The sequence below is a fragment of the Dermacentor silvarum genome, chromosome 4 (assembly GCF_013339745.2).
Source record: "Dermacentor silvarum isolate Dsil-2018 chromosome 4, BIME_Dsil_1.4, whole genome shotgun sequence".
Taxonomy (NCBI): domain Eukaryota; kingdom Metazoa; phylum Arthropoda; class Arachnida; order Ixodida; family Ixodidae; genus Dermacentor; species Dermacentor silvarum.
In genome coordinates, this window is record NC_051157.2 from 209,547,973 (window position 1) to 209,561,223 (window position 13,251).

At 44.3% G+C, this 13,251-nt stretch overlaps 1 protein-coding gene across 5 annotated transcripts in view; it reads right to left on the reverse strand.

Moving 5' to 3' along the window:
• Positions 1-2,054: 2,054 nt before the first annotated feature.
• Positions 2,055-13,251, reverse strand: part of LOC119450917 (serine/threonine-protein kinase tricornered) — a 104,980-nt gene continuing 93,783 nt past the window's right edge. For all 5 annotated transcript variants that reach the window (XM_037714386.2, XM_037714384.2, XM_037714383.2 and 2 more), the window contains exons 9-10: positions 11,553-11,864; positions 2,055-8,208 (exon numbers count right to left, since the gene is read on the reverse strand). In XM_037714386.2, coding sequence (XP_037570314.1) covers positions 8,075-8,208; positions 11,553-11,864 — 446 coding nt within the window. In that variant the 3' untranslated portion in view covers positions 2,055-8,074. The remainder of the gene's footprint in view (positions 8,209-11,552; positions 11,865-13,251) is intronic.

Here is a 13,251-nt window from a genome sequence, read left to right on the forward strand (position 1 = left end):
CGGGTCGGGGCAGTGGTGGCCAACAAAAGCAATTTTTTCTCTCCCATGCATTTAGATAAGAACCCTGAGCTAATGCTTCCTTTTAATGTAAACACTGCACATATATTTTGAAAATTGTAAGGCCAGACACACTGAATGCTCTATGTAATTTTAGTCATTGTTTTAACTTTTCTGCTCAATGAAATAACGAGGAAACATGTATTCATTGTGATGTTGCTGTACAACTCGCACTCTAACATATGTTTACAAGGAAGAAATGCAATATGTGAAGCAGTTTTTTTTTTTATTTTTAATTCTTGAAGTTTGCGTCCTTGCTGTAGAAACACAGTATTGCGCAATGTATATGTGTGAGAGAAATTTTGTGCCCCTACAACCATTGTGAGCAGTAAAAACATGGTGCCGGTATACCGTATGTAGAGACATGTGATTGTGGTCACTGTATTTATTGCTTTCTGTGCATTTCCAGATGTCGTGCAACATCAAACACAATCAATCTACTGACTCCATCAGCCTTGCTACTTGTATGTCTCAGCAGATTACGTATAATGTGTCGAATGTATACATTAGTATACGCAGTCATAAGCTGTTGGGCTCAGCAGCTCGTGTGACTGATTTTGTGTGACGTGTTCAGTTTCTGTATGTCTGTATTCAGTTTTGTTTTCCGTTTGTAGCTGTTGTAACCGCTTGCCGAATTATGCAGGTATGTTGAACAATTGGTCCCGTTTCTATCCAACCAGGCTATGGGACCAAACAAGTTTTGCGAAGTTTTCTGTAATGTGAAGATCAAAGTAAGAATTTAAAAAATGCACAGGAAGCGATAAATACAGTGACCACAATTACATGCATCTCTACATGCTATTATACCGGCAACATAAGTACCGCTCGCAATGGTCGTAAGTGCACGAAGTTTGGCTCAAATGTGCTTTTAGATGTCCAAGTGCTACAGTCAGCAATGCTGTTAATCATAATCAACCGACACCAAAAGATTAAGAGAGTAACCACATGGGGAGGTCCACAAGAGGAACTTTTTGTTGGAAAGTTCATGTTGCCAAAACATTCCTGGAATGTTTTTCAATTCAGTCAACCTCTCCTAGGGAGGTTCAAGATGTCCCATCAGAACATTTGTGGAACATTTCCAGGAGATAGGTAGTTTGTTCGGCAGGAGGCTAGCAGATTGCACAGCCACGTCAAATTAGTCAACTCGAAGCACAGGGACACTTGATGCACTCAAAACTCGCAGCACAGGGACAAACGATTTGCCTCAGACCAATGAATGATTACCACATATTTACTCAGCTCTAACGCTAGGCAAGAAAATTGGTCCGAGTAACAGCCTACCATCAGAGCTAGCGTCATCACACGATATGGCAGCAGAGCAATTTTTCAGGTAAGATGGCGACGAATATGTTACTTTAAGTACTAATCTAGCGGCAAAAGAAACGCGTCATGTTTCCAACATTCTGGAGACTTGCACATGTTGCAGCAGGTCTATCTGGCGTGGCCTGCCACACCATCTCGTTTGCGATTGCAGAGAAGTGGTCCGAGAAATTTGGAATATCAAATGCAGTCATAAAAAGCTGTCCTACTTTGATGGCGACAGACATTAAATGCAAATAAGTTTTCATTTTGTCAAGGTAAACTCTACAGATTTCATCCTATTTCTCATTGCCAAAATCAGACACATGCAACATTGTTTCTGTAAAAATGGGTGCGCATTGTCTTCTACTGTGAACCCATTGAAACTGAATGGGCATTACAGTCGGGGTCACGTTAGAATCTGGTAAACACAACAAAATGATGCAGCAAAGTGTTAACACTTCTTGCTTTTTTCATTCGACGCACTGTATAAATAGTTTAATTCCGTCGATCCGTCACGGTAAAATTAATGGAAGTCGTATTGTGAAAACAGTGCTAAAAAATAATTCCCTTCTATTCTCGGGTTCCACAAAATACAAATCGTTGCAAGTACAAAGATGTCTGCAAGGATCATCTCCTTGAATAGCTTTGGGCGCAGGAAATACATTTTACCTGTCAGTAAGAAAGGAACACATGACTCATTTGACGACTCTTTATTGTTTGTGTTTTTTCATCCTAAACTGGAACACTATGTTGCAATTATAATGGATTTTAAAAATCAACTATACTTGCCGTTTAGAAGGCAACTGGTATCATAGAGAAAAAGTACCAAGAGTTGCAACCTAAGCAACAGAGACTTGCAGGAAAGCATGGTACCCAGCAAACTAGTTGCATGAAATTTTGGTTTGGATGACAGAAAGCACAAGGAAGAAAACATTCTCTTAGAGGGTTGAGTGCTGTACATGGAGCTATGGACAGAAAAAAGAAAGGGAGAGAAGCAAAAGAAATTTCACATATCAGAGTTTAAAAAAGGGGAGCGAGGGAGACAATCTATGTGCTATGTAAAAATTCATAACACCAAAAAGAACAGTGCAGCTTAACTTTTCAGCGATGCGAAACAACTTGAACGCTAGAACGCGCTAAAACTGGTACAACAACTCGGCACAGCCAAAGGAAACAGTTACACACCCAATGCTGTTCAATCTAGTGCACCTTGAAGCTCACAATGAACAATGTAGCAAGTGCTGCATGCTGTGATATCTAAATTACGATAAGACACGAGGGTATGAAAACCCCACATCCAGCAGGACCCTGCTCGGCTAAAGCTTTACGACTTCACTGTGCAGAATCTAAGGAAACGTTTCTTTGCTTACAATGAGAGAGTAGTTGTGCATTTTCACCAGTGGCTTCAAATAGCCAAGGGTCTTGAGTCTTCCGGCACGACAGCTGAGTTACCATAACAATGGTTAATGTCATGGTTAATTTCATTGGCAATGCCAAATCAACAGGCACATTGGACATCAATTTCCATGCCTCTTAAATGCTCCAATAGTAAACCAGGTACAAGCGAGCTAACCAGTTATGCAGTACTGTGCAACATTGTTCATTAAGAAAACATCTGGGTGCAGCAGGAGGCAGCATTAAACACATTAAAAACCACTGAAAAAAACAAAAATATACGCGTATCTGCAAGGTATACCTAAACGTAATGTGCTACATTCAAATACACCATCTTAGAGAAGGGAAAAAAGAAAAGTGAATCATAAAAGTAACCAAGAAAGGACAATTAATAAATAATTCCACCACAGAGAAAAACACACATGGCAACCACAACCACCAAGTGTTGCAGCCGGACGAGAAAAAAAAAAGAACATATGTACAGTCCTCTTACAGGTAGAGCGGCAGTCTCTCAACACTTGAAAACTTTGGTTAAGCGGAGGAATATTCGACAATGGCCAGGGCATCGGAGTTCAAAACAGCTGCCAACCACCAACCAACCTTCCTTGGCCCAAACCTGGGAACTTTCATGACCTGTCCATTAAATGTACCCTGAAATGGGCTTTCGCATATAGATTGTATGTACCGAGTGCTGTATAAATGAGATTGACCAGGTGTACACAACTGCTCTTGCCTAAACTGCTGCCTCTGTTGTGATCAAATTTCGCACACAGGTGGTGTATACAGTTCAATGCCAGGTTTGGTGGATTAATTGCCTTCTTTTAACAGTTTATTGCCAGGTTTCGTGGATTAATTGCCCTTCTTTCGATAATAAATTGGCAATCTCCTCTGCAGTGACAATATTCAAAACATTGATTTCACTGCAATAGAGTGGTTGTGTCCTGTGTTGTTAGGGTGAAATACAGGCATGCCATGTTTTGCTGTTATAGAGCAAGATTCCTGCAAAGGCTATTTTTTTATTTTTGTCTGCAGCTACTGTAAATGGTGCACACTTTCAAATTATTCTGGATGAAGCAGACATGTAGTGCATCAAATTATGGTGTTGAAATTGCATTCACTCTGAAATGGCACCTCTCTGCTCCAATTTTGACCTCAAACGAAGCAACGGCTTAGCCAGAGCCGCCTGTGCACTCTTACTTGTGCAGCATTCGGTACATGTCCAGCAAGCAGCTCCAATGAGCCCACCCTCGCAGCAGCCAACTGCAGCAACAGGCATTCTGCAGGCTCTGAACAGCTAGCAGCATTCAGAAGGGTGACACAATTCATTACTACACGACTGTCATTCAATTCTCAACGCAACATTACGGCAATCGAGGAAACTTGAAAAATCATTAGATATTGGACCACTTGCCCTTCATTGAGACACAAGGCAGCAGCTTTGTTCAGATGCTGATACTGCAACGAAAGCCTTCTCAGGATACTTTTACAAGCCCAGGCCTATTACCCATTTCTGTCCGCCGAGCTAGTACGGCATAAAATTGTGTTCTCTACAAAAAATAATAATAAAAGCACTCAATCATGGTATAAGCTTGCCTGCATGCACTGTGCACATAAGTGATCATGTTCACACGCCTATGAAGACAAATCGGGTAGTTTTTTTTTGTTTTCTCAGACTATGAGCCTCGCTGCTGCAAACAGCAGCCCCTCAATGCTAGGCAGAATCTAGCTTTTGCAAAGGCTAATGGCTACTAGTCTTCTAGGGAGCAATTAACTAGAAAATGGATGCCAGGAATGTGCTGCAGATCAGCACAGCTAAAAGTACAAGCGAATATGCCCACTTCAAGCATGAAATGTTTGAACTGTGAATGTAGCAGGCTTATAAGGAAAACACTGGAGAAGACAATATTTTAAGACTGGACAAAACAATGATCATCTGCCAGCTTGCTTAGCAGTTTGAAAGAAAGCCCCAGTCAAATATCGCGGGTAACAACACTGTGACCAAATGGCTGATTTGACGAAGCACAGTTGCTCATAACCCTACATTGCTCTAAGGCCGCCAAATAAGGAATGCGACCATGCTAAGCTTGCCCCACTTTAGTAAGAATCCTGTCAACATTGTCTCTGTATTTTGCAGAACTCATGAGGAAACACTTTAAGGCTCGCTACAAGTTCCAGAACACAGGCAAGAAAACACACAGGTCAAAACACACTGCCAGAACAACTTGCACACCATTTTCTTTTTCGACTTTTTCTTTCGTTGGTGCTGAAGTATCGCATATACTCCATTTCACACTATGTATGCACTACTGTGGAAGCTAGGACAACTTTTCACACCACCTCAGCTCGCAACTAAAGCTAGCGCTTAAGTAAATATGGCAAGCAGAACATATGAATCAATACAAAACCTGATTCAACGTTACTGTGATACATTGCAGTTTTAGTATATGGATATATTTTTAGATGAAAAATGCAGCACTCTACCTAAACTTAGAACGTAAAGATTTTTTTTAGCTCAATTCTATTTCTTGCTCGTTATCCACCACAAACAACCACTCCAGTGAAAAAACTGAAGAAGCGACAGAAGGAAAAGATCCAGAATTAAGTTATTACATCATTCTGCCCTGTCCACTATGAAATGCATGGAGTGATACGTTTGTGAAACAGCACCTTACTGTGCAGTCTCCTGGGTGCGCTGCCTGCATTTGCAGCAAAACATACTGAGTCACATATTGGAAGCAAACCAATACACACTTAGATTAGACATAATTGCAGTAACTCCATTTATTATATTTATGTGAAGTTCCTGGGAGACCTCGCTGATCAAAACCAATTCATCACAATATGTCCGGAGTGGCAGACTGTTACGACTGCACCACTTGCATTGCTTCCACAGAATTGCTTGTTAAGTATGAAATGGAGTGCAGTGCTGCATGATATGACGAGTCATTACACTTTAAAACCTGCCCCATAGTTCGCATTTGAAATCACAGCAAAATTCACCAAGTAGAGCTGTCAGTGAGCAAGTGAGAATGTTCAGAAATAGTACTTGCAAGAAACTAAACGTCTAGAAATGCCCAATAAAGGCTGAAGTTGGACAGCTTGGCAACGTTTCAAACAACATCTATTGCAATAAAAAAATGCATGATCACCACAACGGGCACAAATATGCAATGAAATTTCGCTTGAATTTCAACAAAGTGAAAAACTGCATGCCCATGGGTGTAACACTTTGGAAAGCAAAACATTATTCGCAATGCCACGAGCAAGTCTAAGTAATAAATGGCACAATGTGTGCAACTACTACAAGACAAAACCGAGACTTGATGCTACAGCCTTTGCAATGGAGGCTGCGAAAGGCAGGTTTCTCAAGCTACAGATTTAGGCCTCGGCTTTAGAAAAATGCAGGTTTAAAATACTCTCAAGCTCACTCTGGAGACTAGCCCTCCAGAGAGAGCAATGACCACAAAGGACCGAGACAAAGAGCCAAGTGCAGACTTACTCACACTTGCCACTGCTTATGTATCCTGTGCAAGCAGCCATACGAAATAGCACTGCACGCAAATAATGTTTTAATCACTTTGACAAAACTGCAATGACTACCCAGCAAAGGGGCCCTCCATCACTCGTAATGATAATGGCACCTTAGGATGAAACACTAGCAGTGGGCAGCTTAGCAAAGTGCACGAAATTAGGTGCACTTTTGTCACAATCTGAAAGATACAAGAGCGTACAATGGATATTATTTTGGGTAGGCACAACAATGCATAAGCAATGTTGAATCTAACCAGCTATGTCTTTCCCGAACACTTGCAAGCTTCAATACCACTTCACAAAATCAGGGCAAGTGGCGCTGGTGCCATACAGATTATTTCAGTGAATAACCTCTTCAACATGACTGCCAGTGTTCTCCCTTCTTGCTAACCACTTGGAAATCTCTTGAGTGTCCTTAGCTAAGCTGATGGGGGTGATCGAATCCCACTTGGGTCTAAATTGCACATATCGAGCAAGGATCCATTGCTCCACTAGAGGCCAGTTACTAATTCAACTCAAATGACAAATGCTAATACCTGACAGCACCAGTAAATGTCTCAGCAGAAAAAAAAAAAAAATGGAGACACAGCAAGACATGCTGCTAATGCGATGATACTGTTACACTACTGACAATTTGCAACCTTTGCTATTTAATAAAAGATGGCAGCAGACTACCCCCAAAGCACTCGGCACAAAATGTGACCCTAATGCTGAACTGAAGTTTATCACCATCTTCATTCCACATTGTCCCAGTACACTGGCGACCCCGTCCTGCAAGTAGCCCAGCAACCACTCTTAAACTGAGCTAGTGGAAAGTCACAAATTCCAATCGGTCTGCTCAAATCCCAAGGCTGCCATAACCATTAGCACTTACTACGACAGTTTATTGCACTTCAAAATGGGCACAGCAGATGCACTTTGGCAGTGCACGCATGACACACCTGCCAGGTAAAATTGGTGAAATCCACAGGTCCAACAGCTGTCTTGTACTGTTGACCAGCTACTGCTTGCTTATTCCTACAACAGCAGGGTGTATGCAGAAGTGAATAGAAATGAACCACTAGTAACACTAACAGCATTCTCCAGAAACTGCTGGCAGAGTCAGCATTTAATACTAGCATCCTCAACACTGCCCCTAGCAATGCTCAAAATGAAGACGAATGCACAAGTGTGTGTTCTACATTCTAGCCAAGTGAGGAGATCGTGTACTTCTGCCCCATCCGTATTCATGCCAGAATGCATAAGGGCCCTGCAATGACTCACTGCATCATTTCCAGTGTTCCAAAATTTGTCACTCTTTCTAATGTTACCCCTATGCATTCCTTTCTACTTAGCCTTCCACTTGCTTACAAGCACGAACACATGCCTCAAATCAGCTCTTGAAACCTGCAACTTCCAGCCGTGCCAGTGCAGCAGACACATCCAGCAGCCTATCTTCCAACACATCTTCCGAAGTCTCTCGAGTGTCAACACCAACCACCTTCCCAGACCGGACACACACACACATACAACCACTCACACAAACACGTTCCATGTCACGCTGACCGACGCCTTCTCACAGGAAGTGCCCGCGCACGTGGCACACACACACGCGGTCCGTGTCTCATCAGACTAATCCCCCGGGAAAGAAGGATCGGGCAAAAGGTATCACCAGCGTCAAGAAAAATGATGCAGCAGTGACGCACCGGCCATAAAAGCTTGCACACCACAGAGTCCACGAGTTGTCGCACTGCGCACGCTCAGTGTCCGTGCGCACTTTGCTTAATCTGTCGTCGTGCAGCCATGCCAGTCAGCACTTCTTGGGAGGCTTGACACCACGCTGCGTGAGCCCTTCGAAGCGCTTGAAGGTGTAGTTGATGAAGACCCAGTCCTTGTAGCCAGCCTCCACGTGCTCCTTGCTCGGCGTCACAGGAGGGGCACAGGCTGCATACAGAGATGACGATCCGTGCTCGTTACGAGAGAGCGGTATGCAACAGTGAACAGGACACACCCTCCATGTGTCCCATTCCCCTCAGCCGACTTCCCCACTAGAAGTCAACCTATGGCCAAAGACTATTGTAAGCCACCCAAAACACCAAACAATGCTCGTGCATGCATCGCACCATCATTAAAGGGCCCCTTCACCAGGCCCCATAGCAAATTTCGGTAATATGCTGGAAGTTGTTACGTGGTCTCTAGGGAGCGTTCTACCGTGAGAATCCATCCGGATAATTCGTAGCTTCCGGTTGTGACCTCCGACATCAGCATGCTGCGAGGTGCTTCTGGCTTCGCATATCCCAAACGCAGTGTCAGAAATATGGTGGCCCGTGAACGGCTACTTCATGCAGCTCCCAAAAGGCGGGAAAACAAGCTTATGCTAGCCCCGCTTCGGCAGTAGTTTGCATCCCCATAAATGAAGGCAACTTTCCTTTTCTTTTTTTTTTCTTAAGAACCAGGCAAGTACAGCAAGTACAGTAAAAGCTCGATGATACGATCACGGCTAATACGAATTTCCGGATGATACGAATTTTTCTGTGGTCCCGGCCGAGCCCCATTACTTTGCAACGTGCTAGAGAACGGTTGTTACGAATCGATTTTCAGCCTTCGTCGGTTGATACGAATAAACGCCGCCCCACCGACGGCCGCGAAAGAGAACAGCGCGCAGTCACGCGCTTTCTCTCCTTCTCTTTTGGTGCGGAGGCGCGGCGCCGGACAGCGCGGACTCCGCGACTGGGCGCGAAGAGTTTGAAGCGGTGGCGCTTCAAGAAATAAATGCTTTTTACGTACATGTGCCTGAGTGAGTTCACCTCTGACTCTTTAATTTAGCTACAGTCGAATCTCGTTAATTCGAACACGCTTATTTCGAACATACCGCGCACCGACAATGCTCTTAGCAACGCGCCAAATAACGCGGCGGCGCCTCCGACCGGCATTGCTCCGACACCGCCATAGAGCAAAAGCTCAGGAGAGACCCCTCAATGCCGCGTGCGAAGGAACGGAAAAAAAAAGAACCTGCGGCGGAAATTTCCCCCTCTCTCAAATTGCAAGGTCGCCGTTTCTGCATCGTGCCGGAACAAGCGTGTACGTGCCGACTAGAGTGTTCTAGACAACCGTATTCTAGCACACACTAGTGCGACGTCTCAGCCACGCGGATAAAATGGCAGTGAACCCTTCTACTCTACTTTCTAGTCACATGTTGACCTTGCACGCTGCGGCAGCAGCGCAGAGGGAAGCAGCGGCGGAGGCACAGTCGGGCCAACGAAACTGCCACGCCCGCAAACGCTCGCTTCCCGATAACGGCAGAAAACGAAACTTCAGGGGGCGGCTAAAATAAGCTGGCGCCAGCACGGCGGCGGGCGCACACGGAGATGTGCGCACGGAGTCGAAGGTGAGAGAGCTACGAGGGATTTGAGAGGGAGGGCGAGTGGAGCCACCGAAGCGGCGGAGTTGATGCGGCCAAATCCGCTTCCCTGCCGCCCTCCTCCCTCACCTTCGACGGTCTCCGCGCGCACCCGTGTGCCGGCGCCGCCCGCTCGCACCCTGAAGCTTCATTTTCTGTCGTTATCGGGAAGCGACCGTTAGCCGGCGTGGGCAGTTTCGTGGCCCGCACTTGCTATGCGCTTGCGCGCCGCGATATTTAACGACTCGCACCGTTCGTGCATCGTGCTATGGTGCACGAATACTTCAAAAGTACGTTTTTTTAATTCAAACAAATTTTCGGGCCCCTTCGAGTTCGAATTATCGAAATTCGACAGTAGTTTTAATTGTGTTTCGATGATACGAATTTCGGCTAATACGAATATTTTTCGTGACCCCGTGAGATTCGTATCATCGAGCTTTTACTGTAGTAACTGTGCGAAGTGTTACATTGAACAATGTAGACTCAAAAATTCTATCTTTTGTCAAAATTTCAGCAAGAACAATGGAGCATTAAGCGCAACACTTTTTTTCAAAGATTTTAAGCAAATAAAGCACATGTCGTACGAAGCCTGCGAGAGGAGTGACGGACTAAGCTGCCTAGGCTGTGCCGACTACACGAACATAGAAGCAGACGTGCGGACAGGGTGCCAGTAGGCGATGGCTGGGACAATAATTAGCACAGTCGTGTGCCCGCTTTAGTGAGGGTTATGGAGTCCCTGAACATCATTCACAGCTTTGTTGAGTGTAGCAGTGGTGACTGTGAGAAGCTGCACATGATTAGAAGGCCAGAGACCATGGGCGGTATTCCCGGGCCATCACTTTCGAAGATAGTTTCACTTTTGCGAGACTCGGAGGTGGACGCGGCCGACAGTGTTTCTGGCACAGTGCCAAGCTCGCAATCTGCGCACTGTGCCAAAAGTGCTGTAAGCCGTATACTTCGACATGTGCAGCTCCGATTCTTACGAATGTGATTGTCCAAGAATGCTGCCCCATGACCCTTGGTGCAGCAAACTACTGTCCCAAGCAATCCCACATCAATGATTACTTCGAGTAGTCCTGCTACACAGAAAATAAGTGTGGCATGCTTGTGTCGCGCACCATTGCCTTTCTTTCTGTGGACTTTTGCTCTTTTCAGGTAATTAAAAATTCTGCTTAATTTGAAGATCTTTTGCAGTCTGGCAGACTCCAAATTAACAAGGCTTTACTGTGTTTGTGTCATGATGCTTCGACAGCAAAGTATTAGTGACAACTGGGCGTTGTTTCCGTGATCTGCAATGTGTGCGCTGCCAGATCTCACAGGTCACAGATCTCATTACAAATGTTTGCTTGTACAATAGACGATGCAAGAGCCTAAATTTAATTATCATTGTCATCATTTTAACAAAAGCAAAGTGCAATTGGTGCTGTGTGGATAATACAGATGCAGCATTGGACTTGGTTGACATTTGGTGTGCATTAGGTTACCTCACCCAAATTCACACCTTACTGCATTACGTTAAGTCGCATTTTGTGAACTTTTACAAGGCGTCACAACTGCTTGCAACAGTGTTAACGTTCCGCTCATTTCTGCTATTCTAAAGGTCTAGTTTGCATTGCACTCCGCAGCATATAACAGTTTTAGCGTTGCATTGCTTGTTAACGCTAATGGAAGCATTAAGCATTTTAAGATATACGAAAACTCTCTAGTGTAAGGCACATTACCATAAGTAAAAATATTAGCACCTTTCTTGAATTATGCTTTGTGTAGTGAGAGGTACAAAAACAAGACACAGCGTGAATCCCTGGGCAGAAGTTGTATTGAATTCTTAGGTTGGCCACCGAGTACAGATGCACCAAAATACATGCACCAAGTGTGAAATGCAACTCACGGATCTTGAGGTCAACGTCGGGGAAATCGTCGAAGTTGGAGGTGTCATCAATGCTCTTGACCTCCATGGGGATGGCTGCGGGTCGCTCGCGGATGTGCTCCCAGTCAACGCCGCGGAAGAAGGCCTGCGCCTGGATCTGCGCCAAGCCACCGTGGGCACCAACGCGGCGCTCGGCCTCTGAGCAGAAACCCTGGATGAGGGCCCGCGCGTCCTCCGAGATCGGCACCTCGGCCGGGAACACCAACGTCTCGCGCCATGACATCACCTTGCGGTACGTCTCCTGGGGGGTCTCGGAGCAGAACGGCGGGTAGCCTGCGCAAGAAAAAGCGCAAGGCAGTGAAACTCAGAGAAGAGGAAAGGAATGCTGCACAGCAGGCACCAGCCGATGACAACCCAGTCAAACAAAAATTACAACACTCTTTACAACAAGTTTAATTATTTAGTCAAACCTTGTTAAACGAAGTCGCATCTGACACGAAAATAGTGAACACCTTTGTTACCCTGAATATTTGTTATGAGCGCATATTTGCTAGACATGATAATGGCAAGAAACATTTTAGATTTACTCGACTATATTTGATAATTCGTTGCGTCCATGTTCGTTATACTGAGACTCAGCTCTACTGCTAATTTTGCTTGACATAACTGGCATTAATGTATCAGTTTTTATGCTTTCTGGCATTCCTACAATGCTCTATTAGATTGTTTTGTTGTATACCTTGAACGCAATTGCTTGCTTGTGTTGCATCAGATATGTACGCCCTTCATCCTTTTTACCTTGCTATGTTCCATATGCACTTCTTTCTTGCCTTCTTGCGATGACTGCATCTTACTTTAATTACTGCTTGAGTATTCACAAAGCGTGCTGTTCAAAGATAAGGGAAGGTAGCAGAACTGGTGCTTTCTCAAGCATTTGACTGACTTGTTGGCAACAAAATGTCACAGGTACCATTACGGCAAGTTCGTGCAGGAAGTGAAGACAGCGTCACCACGCATCTACAGTTTGCAATAAAGAGGAATTTGGGCAATCGAAGAGATTCCACTTCACGCACAGGCAAGGTAGTGTGTGTTTCCTAAAATATCATGTCATCATGGCTGTTAACATGTACGATTACAAACTATACAGTGCAACATAAATGCAAGTTACAAGGAAACTCAAATTTATTTTTCAAATGTAATGTAATTATTTCCAACTGTAATTACATTACTGCTTAGATTTAAATCCAAACTGTTGTGTAAGAATTAGGGGCTTGAGAATACATAATGAAAACCAAGTGCAAACTGAATCAAATATTAATCAGATATGAATACTATTGGTATTGCAAAAATGAAATTTTTCTCGGCACCCAAGGTACAAAATAAGAAAATTCAAGTTTTTGCACAGTAAACGACGCACAGGAAAATGACGCTTTGTGGGCAAAAAAATTCACTAGTACAACACTTCTGCTTCACAGTATCATTAACTGCAGCTTTTTAATGTTTTGTGAAGAAAGGATAGCTGCCCAACATGTTCGGGGAGCAGTGACACCCTCCTGCATGTCACAATTCCTTCAGACACCAAAAAGAGCTGCTCACTGGACACACTAGTGTCTGGTATCGACAGGCATCTCCTCACAAGCCGAGTCAACACCATGCTTACACCACCACTCACGTATTCCTTATTGTTGTTCCAAAATTTCATCATGCTTGTGCTTGTGAA